This window comes from Saccopteryx leptura, chromosome X, assembly GCF_036850995.1.
Source record: "Saccopteryx leptura isolate mSacLep1 chromosome X, mSacLep1_pri_phased_curated, whole genome shotgun sequence".
NCBI classification, from domain to species: Eukaryota; Metazoa; Chordata; class Mammalia; order Chiroptera; family Emballonuridae; genus Saccopteryx; species Saccopteryx leptura.
This window is the reverse complement of record NC_089516.1, coordinates 29,362,288-29,378,666: the sequence shown is the minus strand read 5'-3', so window position 1 is coordinate 29,378,666 and position 16,379 is coordinate 29,362,288. Positions and strand designations below refer to the sequence as shown.

The 16,379-nt window shown below is 35.1% G+C and overlaps 1 protein-coding gene across 1 annotated transcript in view; it reads right to left on the bottom strand.

The window, feature by feature from the left end:
* CFAP47 (cilia and flagella associated protein 47) overlaps window positions 1-16,379 on the bottom strand; it is a 390,193-nt gene that overhangs the window by 93,924 nt on the left and 279,890 nt on the right. The window contains exons 41-42 of the mRNA XM_066357757.1: window positions 14,887-14,998; window positions 120-575 (exon numbers count right to left, since the gene is read on the bottom strand). Coding sequence (XP_066213854.1) covers window positions 120-575; window positions 14,887-14,998 — 568 coding nt within the window. The remainder of the gene's footprint in view (window positions 1-119; window positions 576-14,886; window positions 14,999-16,379) is intronic.

Here is a 16,379-nt window from a genome sequence, read left to right as displayed (position 1 = left end):
ATAAAATTCTGACAAATATATGCAACATACATTTGTATATGTATTACGAATATAAAGTATCAACTTATAAACCAATTTATGAATAGTGGTTGTGAAACTCTCCATAATAATAAATTTACCTGATCCTTCCTCATAAAGCGTGCAGGACCCTTCTGACTCTGATTCCCACAAAATTGGTACTAAATCTTGACATTGCATTACATTTCGGTCTTTATAATGATCCGATTCTTTCTTAGAATCATCCTCTTTATTGTTTTTAAAGGAACGGTCTTCATCATGATCCAACTCTTTCTCAGTATCATCATCTTTATTGTTTTTAAGGGAAGGATCTTCATCATGATCCAATTCTTTCTCAGAATCATCATCTTTATTGTTTTTAAGGGAAGGTCCTTCATCAGGATCCGATTCTTTCTCAGAATCATCATCTTTATTGCTTTTAATGAAACGATCATTATGATCTGATTCTTTCTCAGAATCATCATCTTTACTAGTTTTAATAGAAAGGTCTTCATCATGATCCAATTTGTTCTCAGAATCATCATGGTTAGTGCTTTCAATGGAAAATAAAAGTTTACCTACAACACACAGGTCCAAGATGTTAGGTTAACCAGGGATTAATTTTCTAAAATGAAATGTCAGTTTGAAACTAACAAATACAAAAGGCAAACACACAGTCTAGACTTTCAGTATCAGAATTAAAACTGATGGTGGTTACAGAACAATTTAGTGAGAAGTTCAAAAAACAATTTTTTTAAATCTCCATTATAATGATAATTTTAAAATAATTTTCTTATAATAATTAAGAAAATGTGGCAAATAATAGAATTATCAGGTTTCAGAAAACTGAATGAGTGAGTGGTTTACCATACAAAACCAATCAGTGCAACACATCATATTAAGAAAACAAAGGAAAATAAAACACATGATCATCTCACTTGAGGGATAAAAAGTATGTCACAATATTCAACAGCTTTTGAAGAAAAAAATAAAATAGGAACAGGAGAGAACATCCTCAAATTAATAATAGCCATATAGGAGGAACCCACAGCTAACATTATACTCAATGGTGAAAAACAGAAGACATTTTCTCTAAGATTGGTACAAATCAAGGACGTCTGGTTTTGTCTTTTCTATCCAATATAGTACTGGAATTTCTTTTTCTTTTCTTTCTTTTTCTTATTCAATGAGAGGATGGGAGGCAGAGACAGACTTCCACATGCACCCCAACCGGGATCCACCCCAAAAGCCCACTGGGGAGCGATGCTCTGCCCATCTGGGGCATTGTTCCATTGCTCAGCAACTGAGCTCTTCTTAGCACTTGAGATAAAGGCCATAGAGCCATCCTGAGTGCATGGGGCCAACTCGCTCCAATCGAGCCTTGGCTGCAGGATGCGAAGAGAGAGAGAGAGAGAGAGAAGTGAGAGGGGAAAGGGTGGAGAAGCAGACAGGTGTTTCTCCTGTGTGCCCTGACTGGTCATTGAACACAGACATCCATATGCCAGGCTGATGCTCTACCACTGAGCCAACGGGCCAGGGAAGTACTGGAATTTCTAACTGGAGTAATTATGAAAATATAGTAGTAAAGGTATCAAAATTGGAAGAAGTAAAATCATCTTTGTCTGCAGATGTCACAAGCATATATGTAGAAAACTTTAACGACTTTATGCAAAAAAGTTAGACCTAATGTATTCAGCAATATAATATGCAGGATATAAAATCAACACAAAAAATCAGTTACATTCCTATATATTAGCAATTAACAATTTGGAAAGGAAAGTAAAACAGCAACTCTATTTTTCATATATTTCTTTTTTTAATGGCTTAGTAGTATTTCATGCGTGGTGCAGTGTACAGTTGATAAATATGGAATATTGTATCTAAAACTTATGTGATTTTATTAACCAATGTCACCCCAATGAATTTAATTTAAAATAACAAAATTAAATCTTTGCCCCACTAACATCACTAGATAGATCCTCAAGAAAGAAAATTAACAAAGAAATAGCAGACTTAAAGGACACACTAGATCAATTCGATTTAATAGATATCTTCAGAACCTTTCATCCTAAAGCAGCAGAATATACATTCTGTTCAAGTGCTCATGGTACATTCTCTAGGGTAGTCCACATGTTAGGGCACAAAATTGGTCTCAACAAATATAAGAAGATTAAAATCATATCAAGCACTTTCTCTGATCACAATGGCATGAAACTAGAAATGAACCACAACAGAAAAGCTCAAAAATTCTCAAACACGTGGGAATTAAATACCAGGTTATTAAATAACGAATGGATTAAGAATGAGATAGAAGAAGAAATAAAAAAATTCCTAGAAACGAATGACAATGAGCATACAACAACTCAAAATTTATGGGACATAGCAAAAGCAGTACTAACAGGGAAGTTCATAGCATTACAGGCACACTTTCAGAAACTAGAAAAAGCTCAAATAAACAACTTAACCCTACATCAAAAAGAATTAGAAAAAGAACAGCAAGTAAAGCCCAAATGTAGTAGAAGGAAGGAAATAATAAAGATCAGAGCAGAAATAAATGACATAGAGGCTAAAGAAACAATACAGAGGATCAATGAAAGTAGGAGCTGGTTCTGTGAAAAGGTAAACAAGTTGATGAACCTTTAACTAGACTCAACAAGAAAAAGAGAAAGAGGACTCAAATAAATAAAATTAGAAATGAGAGTGGAGAAATAACAACTTACACAACAGAAATACAAAATATTGTAAGAAAATACTATGAAGAACTGTATGCCAAAAACTAGACAACCTAGATGAAATGGACAAATTCTTTGAAACATACAATCTTCCAAAAATCAATCTGGAAGAATCAGAAAACAGACGGATTACACCAAATGAGATCGAAACAGTTAACAAAAAACCCCCAACAAAGAAAAATCCAGGGCCTGATGGCTTCACAAGTGAATTCTACCAAATATTCAAAGAAGAACTAACTCCTATCCTTCTCAAGCTATTTCAAAAAATTCAAGAGGAAGGAAGACTCCCAAGCTCCTTTTATGAGGTGAGCATAATTCTGATTCCAAAACCAGGCAAAGACAACACAAAGAAAGAAAATTATAGGTCAATATCTCTGATGAATATAGATGCTAAAATCCTCAACAAAATATTAGCAAACCGGATCCAACAATATATGGAAAAATCATACACCATGATCAAGTGGGATTTATTCTGGGGAGGCAAGGCTGGTACAATATTCATAAATCAATCAATGTGATTCACCACATAAACAAAAAGGACAAAAAACACATGATAATTTCAACAGATGCAGAAAAAGCATTTGATAAAATCCAGCACCCGTTCATGATCAAAACTCTCAGCAAAGTGGGAATACAGGGAACATACCTCAACATGATAAAAGCCATCTATGAGAAACCCACAGCCAACATCATACTCAATGGGCAAAAATTAAAAGCAATACCCTTAAGATCAGGAACAAGGCAAGGGTGCCCCCTTTCACCATTCTTATTCAACATAGTCCTGGAAGTCCTAGCCACAGCAATCAGACAGGAAGAAGAAATAAAAGGCATTCAAGTTGGAAAAGAAGTAAGACTATCATTATTTGCAGATGATATGATATTATACATAGAAAACCCTAAAGTCTCAGTCAAAAAACTACTGGACCTGATAAATGAATTCAGCAAAGTGGCAGGATATAAAATCAATACTCAGAAGTCAGAGGCATTTTTATACGCCAAAAATGAACAGTCAGAAAGAGAAATTAAGGAAACAATCCCCTTCACTATTACAACCAAAAAAATAAAGTACCTAGGAGTAAACTTAACCAAGGAGACTAAAAGACTTGTACTCGAAAAATTATAAAGCATTGATAAAAGAAATCAAGGAAGATAAAACAAGTGGAAGCACATACCGTGCTCATGGTTAGGAAGAATATACATCATTAAAATGTCTATATTACCCAAAGCAATCTATAAATTCAATGCAATACTAATTAAAATACCAATGACATACTTCAAAGATATAGATCACATATTCCAAAAATTTATATGGAACCAAAAAGAACACGAATAGCCTCAGGAATCTTAAAAAAGAAGAATAAAGTGGGAGGTATCACAATTCCTGATATCAAGTTTACTACAAGGCCATTGTACTCAAAACAGCCTGGTACTGGTATAAGAACAGGCATATAGATCAATGGAACAGAACAGAGAACCCAGAAATAAACCCACAGCTCTATGGACAACTGATATTCCACAAAGGAGGTAAGAACATACAATGGAGTCAAGACAGCCTCTTTACTAAATAGTGTTGGGAAAATTGGACAGCTACCTGCAAAAAAATGAAACTAGACCACTAGCTTACACCATTCACAAAAATAAACTCAAAATGGATAAAAGACTTAAATGTAAGGTGTGAAACCATAAGCATCTTAGAAGAAAACATAGGCAGTAAGCTCTCCGACATCTCTCAGAGCAAAATATTTGCTGATTTATCTCCATGGGTAAGTGAAATAAAAGACAGGATAAACAAATGGGACTATATCAAACTAAAAAGGTTTTGCACAGCTAAAGACAATAAGAACAGAATAAAAAGACAAACTACACAATGGGAGAATATATTCTACAATACATCTGATAAGGGGTTAATAACCAAAATTTATAAAGAACATGTAAAACTCAATATCAGGAAGACAGACAATCCAATCAAAAAATGGGCAAAAGAGATGAATAGACACTTCTCCAAAGAGAACATACAGATAGCCAATAGGCATATGAAAAAATGTTCAACATCACTAATCATTAGAGAAATGCAAATTAAAACCACAATGAGATATCACCTCACACCAGCCAGAATGGTGTTCATCAACAAAACAACACAGAATAAGTGCTGGCGAGGATGTGGAGAAAAGGGAACCCTCCTGCACTGCTGGTGGGAATGCAGACTGGTGCAGGCACTGTGGAAAACAGTATGGAGATTCCTCAAAAAATTGTTAATCGAAATGCCTTTTGACCCAGCTATCCCACTTTTAGGAATATACCCCAAGAATACCATAGAACGGCTCCAAAAGGAGAAATGCACCCCCATGTTTGTGGCAGTATTGTTCACAATAGTGAAGATCTGGAAACAGCCCAAGTGTCCATCAGAAGAAGAGTGAATTAAAAAGCCTTGGTACATATATACTATGGAATACTACTCAGCCATAAGAAATGATCACATTGGATCATTTACAATAACATGGATGGACCTTGATAACATTATACGGAGTGAAATAAGTAAATCAGAAAAAACTAAGAAGTATATGAATCCATACATAGATGGGATATAAACATGAGACTCAGAGACATGAACAAGAATGTGATGGTAATGGGGTTGGGGGGAGGGGGGATGGGGGAGGAAAGAGAGAGGGGGTAGGGGAGGGGAGGGGCACAAAGAAAATCAGATAGAAGGTGACAGAAGACAATTTGACTTTGGGTGAGAGGTATACAGCATAATCAAATGTCAAAATAATCTGGAGATGTTTTCTCAGAACATATGTACCCTACATATGTTAAACAAAATGTGTGTACTGAATAATAAGAAAATCTAATTAATATTTCAAAGTACTATGAAATATACTCAAGAATTAAAAGTGTACATTCTCCATTCTTTTTAATTTCAGGTCATTTATTTACTCAGCATAATTATTTCTTCTTCCAATACATCCATTTAAATGTTATCACATTTTTATTATCCCTTAACAAAAAAAAATTGGACAAGCATTTGTAAAAAAATTTAAAAGCCCTACATGAGTATAAAAAAACCATATATTACTAACCAAAATAAGAAATTAAATATTTATCTTTTAAGAAAAGGAAATGGATGAATAAAACTATGGAAGCAATTACAGATCTATTTAGTAGCTCATGTTTTAACTGAAAGGACACTTTTAAATAATGCACCTGAGAATTATGCCACTAATTTTTACTTAATTTTTTCTAGAGAAAACCCTTTTTCTTGGCAATGTAATTTTAATTTTATTTCTAAACAATTGCATTTTTAAACTGCATCTTTATTTTTGGTTATTAATTAGCTATAAAAGGAGAAACAAGTAGTCTTGTTTAAATTCTTATAAACATATTAAGGAAATTAAATTAGGCTCAGCAACCTGAATGTCAGCAATGAACCTTCAAATCAAAGTCAGTATGTAAATACTCATTATGAGAAGACCATGTGTTTCAAAAAGATGATCATTTTCTGCAGTATATGCATGTGTGACTACTTTGTTCCCCACATCCCTCCAGTCTGGCTAAAGCCAAGGAATCCAAAAAGGAATAAATAAAAGCTTGATTTTCAGTGCTTGAGTTTATCAGAGTGACAAGAAAATTATTAGATGGCTTTAGAAACACTATAGGTAGAACAGAAAAAATAGCAGTAAGCAAAAGCAACTCTAAGATACAGAATCATTGATATAATGGAGATTCTCAATTTGTCTGAAAAAAACGTTCCAAAAACAATCAAAAAGAGATAGGAATTAGAGCAATTCTACTTTCTATAGCATAAGCTTCTATTTTGATGAAGGAAGGTTTTTATCTGCTAAACACTCTAAAATGTTGATTTTTCAAAATGCTCTTTCAACAGTCAATAAAATAAACATTTCTCATCATACAAGTCATTTTATAAAATTAGGAATTATTTTTCTCGAATTTCATATTATCATGTAACAGGGGTCCCCAAACTTTTTATACAGGGGGCCAGTTCACTGTCCCACAGACCGTTGGAGGGCCGCCACATACAGTGCTCCTCTCACTGACCACCAATGAAAGAGGTGCCCCTTCCAGAAGTGCAGCGGGGGGGGGGGGGGCTGGATAAATGGCCTCAGGGAGCCGCATGCGGCCCGCAGGCCGTAGTTTGGGGACGCCTGATGTAGAATGTTAATATCAGACTCAAGTTAATAAAAACCAAGTAATATAATATTAATGGTTTTTCTTTGAAAAATAATGAAAAAACTAGTTATGGAATGTTCACATTATGTTCAACATATGCTAAATGCCTCTCATTCATTACCTACTTAACTCCTTTAACAGACATGTGTTAATTAGACACAACTTAGTTTAAAGCTGAACAACCTGGGTTATGGAGAAGGTCGGTAACTTCCTCCAGGTCACACAGGTAGTAATATATATGTCCCTGACATAGAGTATCGGAAATGGTATATTAAGTCATGTCTAACCATCACCAAATATACCACAATATCAATGGGTTTTTGATTGGCAAAAACAGTAAAATCACTCACATACTTCCAAAACATTTTTATCAAAAGCGATAGGTCTGAGATACAGCTCAATGATCACCTAAACTTTCATCTCTCAGAAAACCTCCAAAAGCAAGTTTCCATGGCAACAGTTAATCCTGGCAAAGCTCTGACCTCTTTGCACTTGGTCCCTTCACAGCCACCCTGTTCCTCGCACTGGCTTCATGCTTCACCACTTCCAACCGCTAATGAGGAACACTGTTAAGGAAAATTCCGGTAGGGCTGGGCTTTTGTCAACTTGTGAATTTCTCGGAGGCACATTAATTCCATCAAAAACTTTCTTCATAAGTATCTGCTCTATGCACTTTATATCGCACATGATCAAATGAATGTTTATTGTTTTGTTTCTCTAGTATACTACCTTATAAAATCTAAAAGCAAGATATAAGATAAAAGTTTAAGGCATCTTTTGCTGACCCTCCTCTTCTATCTTTTCATTCTTGAGGTTAAGCTTAATTCTCACTCCGTTTTGTTTTGTTTCCCCTTCAAATGGTAAGGAGGAAAAACAAAGTTATGTGGAAGATAAACAACACACAGAGAAAAAGAACAGTGCTGTAGCCATATCTACATAATAAAGCTCTACTCCCATTTTGTAAGTACCTAACTTTTAGGATAAAAGGTACACAATTGACCCTTGAACAACATGGGTGTTTGGAGGGCTGATTCTCTCTGTAGACAAAAGAGAGAAAGAGATAGAGTGACAGAGAGACAGAGAAAAGAGGCAAAAGGGAGAGATATAAAATTTGTTATTTACTCAATTATAATTCTAACTATATCTTGGGTAGTGCAGGTTTCCAATATAAAGATTTTAACCATATATCATAAATATCATAGGTGGATTTATTAGCCACGAGAGCTATCTTTCAAAAGCAGCTTGAATTTATATTCAATAGAGCATCTACAGACTGCCTTACAATCCCAAGGAGAGCTACCTCTCTAACATACATTCAAGATTTCAAGTGTGCGTTGTGCCAATTAAACGTGGGCCTCATGGCAAATGCTGGAATTACAGGAGTGCCTTCCTCCAATTTAAAAGAGCATATGTGATTTTCAAATGTATGCTTTCCTCCAAGTTCATAACTTTTCCTTGTTCTCATATTTTATTGCACTGCTATTATTGTACTACTAAGTAACTTAAAAACTATTTTGGAAACAATTTTGTGAAATGCATTGCTCCTTCTATTCTGGAAGCCTGGATGCCTGCCACTGTGTGCCAGGTGTTAGACTGGAGGCTGATGCTGACCTGGCAGTCAAAGGACAGATTATCTTGCATAAAGGCAGGAAATGCAGTATACATCATCACTCATTGGTCTGTTAACATGGATTTACCCACGGGCCGCGAGTTTGAGACCCCTGCTCTAGACAATCATCTCAGTGACTTGAAAATAGAATTAGGCCCTGGCTGGTTGGCTCAGTGGTAGAGCATCAGCCTAGCATGTGGATGTCCCGGGTTTGATTCCTGGTCAGGGCACACAGGAGAAGAGATCATCTGCTTCTCCATCCCTCCATTTCTTCCTTTTCTCTCTCTGTCTTTCTCTCTCCCCTTCTCCCTCCCTCCTGCAGCCATGGTTCAACTGGTTCGAGCATACTGGCCCTGGGTGCTGAGGATGGCTCCACGCCTCACTTCAGGTGCTAAAATAGCTCAGTTGCTGAGCAATGACCCCATATAGGCAGAGCACTGCCCCATAGGGGGCTTGCTGGATGGACCTCAGTCAGGGTGCATGCAGGAGTCTATCTCTTTGCCTCCCTGCTTCTCACTTAAGAAAAAAAGAGAGAGAGAGAATAGAATTAAAACTTATTTTGATTTTGGGATCAGAGGCAGAAAGAAAATTTCTAGTGCTCACTAGCCCTCAAGGGTAACACCATGCAGGTGGCTAAAGTCAAGAGGAAACATCAGAGCACACGCTGCCTGGGAAAGCAGATGGTGAAAGCAGAGAGAAGAGCCCAAAGAAGCACTGGAGGAGTCAAGCAAAACTAATTCATTCTCTCTGCAAGGCCCTGATTTTATAAATCATGTCTTTAGCCTAAAAGAGAATAAAAATGCTTTACAGCAACCAAAACTTGTTTTGAAAGACCAGTGGAATTTAACCTGTTTTTGTTTTTACAACTATGTGGCAGTCCACAATAGTGATGGAGAAAAGTCAGAAGAATCCAAAGTTAGTTTCAGCCAAGCTTTTGATAGCAACCTCCCTGGTATATTCATCGAGACATACCAGGACAAAATGGGGACAGAAGAAACCCTGAATCCCCCCAACATCCATACCATGTAATGGAATTTTTTAAAAATAGGAGTTAGTATATTAAATAAGAGTGATATATATTACTGAGCACTTACTAGGTGAGCACTTTTCATATATTCCCATTTAATGCCCATCACTACCCTGAAAGGTGAAATATTATCTACTATATTTTACAGGTAAGACGTATGACATTCACTAAGGTTAATTATATTACCCAAGTCATACAACCAGATTATGACGTAATTAGATGTTGAAGTAATGTTTGACTTGTGAGTGTATCCCCTTGTAGCATAATAACAGTGAAAGAGGAAACAGCAAAGTAAAAGGTATACAATTTTGCCATCTCAGTGTGGTGGTTAGCATGAATATGCTGTCCAGGCTTTAAAAGAAAAATTAAAATTGAAATAGCACTACATTTGGTCAGCATTACATTCTCAAAGTGCATGTAACAAGTGATGTTTCTCACATACAATATTAGAAAATTCTGAACTAAGTGTGTATTTGTAAGATGGCAACTCATACTACATATCTTTATAGACAGTGTGCTGTTTCAGAGTAGCAGGATGCCAACCATGAAAACTAATCTATCTCGTTTAAACATATGCTTAACATAAAAACTTAATTGTGCACCCATTAGACATTTTGTTTGACATTAAGCAGAAGTTTATTCAAAATAAATTTTTAAAAAGTCTTTAGAAAAGCTGGTTAAAATCTTAATGGCAATTGTTTGGACAAGGCTTCCTTGTGCCAACGTCATAATAGATCTCATTCTAGTGTACGAACTTCCAAATTGCAAATGTGCAGAAATGAACCTTAGCTGTAACTGACAGTTGTGTTGAACTGAATGAATACAATCACTTTTCAGCAAGTAAAAATGCAGTTTTGACTGCTATTAAAAAAATACAAAGTAATTGTTGGTATGTCAAAACTAATTATCGTTACCTACTTTCCGGAGCTACCAGCTTTTGAGGTCATGAATGATAAGAGAACTTCAGAGTACTCTATTATGACTGTTCAGTGTAAACAGTAAACTTATTAATATGAGTGGAAACCACTTTAAATCTGCGTTCTCAATATTTGGCTTTCCAATATGGAATGAACAGTTCAAGTTCCTCGGCGATTGTATAGGACTGTGTCCATGAAGTGTTCTCTACCAGCTAAAGCAGTAATTTCCAACCTTTTTCATCTCAAGGCACACAGAGACTAATTACTACAATTCTGCAGCACACCTAAATATATATATATTGCCAATCTGACAAATGAAATATGTATAATTCTGATTCACTCATGCTGGACAGCTATTGTTGTATTGTCTGTTCTCATTTTTTTATTTGACAATCTAATGGAAAAGAGGCCAGTGTCCAGACTAAATAGGCATGGCATGTTTTAAACATTCTTGCAGCACAACGGTTGAAAATTACCGATCAAAAGACCTGATGGTCTTTGTAAATGATACATGAACATTTACGTTTAAAATTTAAAACAATTTTAAATGAGATGTAATTGACATACAACACTGTATTAATTTTAGGGGTAAAAAATTCTTATTATAAAATGTTTGGACATCATTTTGGGTCTCCAGGTCATTATCAACATATTACATTATTTCAGCCTGGTATTTGTCCATACATTTAACTGATTTATAATTCAATAAATAACCCTTGCTTTTGGCTTTTCCTGTTGTACTTCCACCAAGTCTATGGTCAACTCCTGAGTTTCCCCTTCTTCTTCCTTCCGCCCCTTATTGGAGGATCACAATAAATATCATTAACTATTATAAGACTTTCTAAAGGCCTCTTCCTTGCAGATAAAACTATATTTGTTTCTCACAAGTAGGAGTAGTTGTGGAATAATTATGAAGTTCCATACTTACGTTTTAAAAAATCAGCTATACTAGTTAACAATGAGAGAAAACGTAATTTAAAAAATTTAGGGATGGCCATTTCTATAATATGTTGGATGTTCAGAGAATCATCTCCCAAATGAAAATTTTAAGTTAAACACACACACAAACAGAGAACGCAAGAATCCACTCCAGTGAGTTATAACTGGAGATGCCATTTGTTCTAAGATACAGGCTACTCTGTGCGGGTCTGAAGGCTTTGCTTTTGCACCATAATCGGGAACCAGAGAAGAAAAATATCAACTAATAAACTCACACTTGCATGGTTTGAGGCCCACATTTCACATTACATTTTTGGATGACCAGATCTTAAATTAATTATTTAGCTTCATAGCACTAGATACAGAAGAGACCCTACAAGTTTAAACAGTTTGCCATTTGTTATCAAAATGTGCTTTTTAAAGTTATATTACGACCCAGTTATTCATAAGCTAGAGGATTATGAGCTGACTAATGTGACATCCTCATCAGGAACTCAGAACAGTTATGCCAAAGACATATGTAGATTATTATGTATTATTTTATGAAGATTATTAAAGAACAGCTGGAGCAAATCATTAGAACAAATGATGTAGAGGTTATACCAAACTGGACAGTCTTAATTCTTACCTGTACAAATTATTTTTCTTAAGTATATTAAGAGTGACTTGCTCTAAGTTGTGAATATGCATGTAAATTGTATTTGTGACTCATGTTATTATAATAAAAATTAATATAAGGATTACTGTCTGGGGAGTGGCTATGGTGGTTAGAATGGCAAGGGTTACATTATAGTGGAGCTCAAACAATTGAGTATTTGCGAACATATGAGAAGTGTCTAATATTTTAACAGAGCATAACTAGTTTAATGTCAGTTTTGTTAATAGCTACTATGCTTTTCAAGGTTTCCCAAATTATAAGTCTTTTTGTGAAAAATGTTATATAATGAAAACAGAATTGTTACATAATAAAAAAACAGAAAAAATAAAAGTTATTTTTTAAAGACCATCAATACAAATACACTGATGTACTTTTTTTTTTAAGTGAGGGGAGGGGAGATACACATGTGCCCTGACTGGGATCCACCTGGCAACCTTGGTCTGGGGCCGATGCTCAAATCAACTGAGCTATCCTCAGCACCTGGGGCCATGTTCAAACCAATCGAGCCACTGGCTGAGAGAGGAGATGAGAGAGAGAAGGGGGAGAGGTAGGGGAAGGGAAACAGATGGTCACTTCTCATGTGTACCCTGACTGGGGAGTGAACTCGGGATGTCCACATGCGGGGCCAACACTTTATCCACTGAGCCAACTGGCCAGGGTCTGAAGTACTTCTTTAAACAGTATAAATAGGAACATTATCATATGTTTTTAGTCTAGTTTTCTTTATATCAGATTAACAGCTGCTCAGAAGCAATTATATTTAGCCTACTTAAACTATTGTTGATGTCTTCCAATAGCAGCATCAATAAAACTAGTCTCAGTTTCTTCACATCATAATAGCAACAAAAATTCAAGTCTAAGGGATCACCCTGGGAAGAATGATCATGATCATGTCTTGCAAATATTTTTCAAAATTATGAAGCCTACAAAATCCCTTGTGTAGCCAGCGACACTTACTAATTCATCCTCACTTTACAACTTACACTGCATTGCCTTTCACTTCCCCAAATTTTTTCTAAAGTCCTTCAAACCAACACATTAAATAGTCCATATCTGATTAATAAAAATACATATTGAAATTTATTGTCTCAGAAATGATGCCAAATCCAACAAAAATGACTATACAAAGAAAGACATTAAACATTATTATTTAATTCTTCTTAGCCTCATTTCTATAACTTTAAGAGTCTGATTCAGACTAGTCTTTCTTTGTTTTGTTTAAGGGAGTCATAATCACTGCTAATTCAACAGTGTTTCACAGTTTGAGGTTCCTTGTATGTTCCATCTCAGCTCACTGTCTTTTTATACAAGAAACTGAGATTTACTGTGTATATCAAAAATGATGGCAAGAAGTTAAAATCCTAAAACTAAAAAAAAAAAAAAAATCCACTATTCAGACTGTCATTTGTTGATCAAAATGAAACTGAAATTGAAATTTCTTAAAATGATTTTTAATCTTCTGAATTACATAAAAAAGGCAAGTTATGGTACTTCATTGAAATGCTTGGAATAGGCTCACTATAGCTCAAAATCTACCTATCCCATGAAGAATTAATTATTAATGAGCTTTGTAAAATCAAACATCTGCAAAGTGACAGGAGGATTTCAACAGATGCTAATGTCTAGGACTGTGGTGATATTTGAGGTCAGGCAGGTTGGATCTTCCTTCCTAGCACTTTCCATTAAAGTGGTACTAACTGGATCAGTTTGTCATTTGGAAATTTCCCTTCTGCTTGTAAACTGGAATGGCATCCATTCTGCCTCTGTCCTCTTTCCTTCAGAATGGCACTCTATACGTTCTATGCTAGGAATAGACCCTTTCATAAAACATGCCTTTCTGAGACAGCAGGAGTGAGAGGAGAGGCTAGTATAGTGCTTCCAGGGCACACAAGATTGCAACTAGGCGTATGCTTTCTACACCTCTAACTTGTGTCCATTTACTTATATTACAATAACTTCCTCAGCAGAATCCAACTACCAGGGAGCATTTAATTCTCTTCCAAACAGGATAATTTATTCCTTTGATGAATCACAGTCCCTCCGTTCTTCCCTATTACTCTTCTACATTTTTCACTCCTCACTAAAAAAGCTTGTAAGAATGACCTTTATGGCCACTCCCAACAAGCAATTCTGTTCAGGGACCACCAGAGTAATCTGTATAAATGAATACTTTCTTAGACACACATTAAGAAAACTTCATACATACCAAAGTCTAACCTATTGTTCATGTATTAGTTAAGTGCATGTATGCTTTTATTTTACCTAGTCATGTAAACAGACATTCTCATAGGATGCTATCTGGTTCAAAAACTGGTATAACTATTTGAAAGTATCACATTTTTTATTAATCTTTTTTAAGATTTTCTATTTAGAAAATTAAATTTAATGGGGTGACATTGATCAGTAAAAGTACACAGGTTTCGGGTGAACATCTCTATAGCATCTGAATTGTTGACAGCATGTGTGCCCATCACCCAAAGTCACATCATTTTCTGTCACCATATATTTGCCCATCCTTGTGCCCCCCAAGCCCCTCACCCTGGTAAAGTGCTGCCATTTTAAATATAAATTTCCTCAATTAAATCCTTCTACTTCAAGGAATTTGTCCTATAAATAAATTCAAATAAATAACCAAGAAAGTACAGCACTATATCTAAAACATGTGCCTCAAAATTCTGATTATTTAGAAAGGTAATGACTGAAATAAACAACTGTATTTCCTTCTGAGTCACTTATTAGAAAGGGGAAATGTAAGTACATTTTTATTTCTTCATGTTTCTAGACTAGCGTGGTAGTTAACATTTCATTAACAGTTTGCTTACCATGGAATGCACCACGTTTCCCAGAGTTTATGTGTAGAATATATCGAGCTGTATCATTAGGCTCTATGGTGACCTTCTGCTTTCCCCACACTATTGGAAGGTTTGAAGATACCTGGACAAGAAAATTCAAAGTAAAAATTTATATGTCAGCATTTACATGAAATCAGTGTAACAAACTAAAACACAAAAAAAATGAATTTAAAATACTTCCATTAAAACTATTCACTTTTAATTAAAAAGCAAGCCAAAAATGCTATATAATGTAAAAGCAAAATCTGAGACCTCTGAAAAAGTAGAAGATTCTTACCAAAAAAATGTTTCTTTTCTGTTGTTAGTCGTAGCAAGATTATTGATGCTTAGATAATCTGAGTAATCTTTTATAGGCCATGTATCATTTTCTCTATGCAATTTGATGTACAAAAGTTGAACCATTTAAATTGAATTTTACATTATTATTAATACTGCATATAAAGAATATTTAAGCAACGTTTGACTACAACTCTGGTTAAACCCAGATTTCAGCATACTGAGTATTTACATCTTGCCAACCCCATCCCTCTCACTGGCCTGACAAACACTAATCTTTTCCTTGTCTCTAAATTTGTCTATTGTAAATAATCCATAGAAAAGAAATCATTCAATCTGTGGTCTTTTATGACTGGCTTTTTATCACTTTGCATAATGTTTTCAAAGTTCAACTACTTTGTGATATAAACCAGTACATTATTTCTTTTATTGATGAATGGTATTAAAGTTTATGACATGATACATTTTGTGTATCTATTCATAAGTTGATAAAAGTTTGGGATTCCATTTTGGTTTATTATGAACAGTGCAGGTACCAAAATATGTTCAAGTTTTTGAGTAGACATAGATTTTCATTTCTTATGGACATACACCTTGGAGTAGAATTGTTCAGGCATATAATAATTCAATGTTGAACCTTTTCAATTACTGCCTTCCAAAATTATTTTCCAAAATGGCTGTACCATTTTTCTTTCCCACCAATGCATGATGGTCCCTATTTTTCTACATCTTCTATCAAAGTTTTTATTGTGTTATTTTAATTATAGTCATACTAGTGAGTGTGAAGCGGTATCTCACTGTGATTTTTATTTACATTTTTTTAGAGCACACATGAGAGAGAGAGAGAGAGAGAGAGAGAGAGAGAGAGAGAGAGAGATAAATATATATGGGGGGCAGACAAGTATCAACTTGTTATTGTGGAGCTTCAGTTGTCCATTGATTGCTTTTTCATACCATTTACATTTTCTTAATGATTAATAATGTGGAATATCTTTTCACCTGCTTATTGCTCATTTGTATATCCCCTTTGGAAAAATTTCTACTGAAATTCTTTGCACATTTAAAAAACTGCATTGTTGTCATTTTATTCTTGAGTTGTAAGAGGTCTTTACACACTCTAGAAATAAAGCCTTTATCTGACACACAGCATATGGATATTTTCTCACATTCTCTAGCTTGAGTTTTCA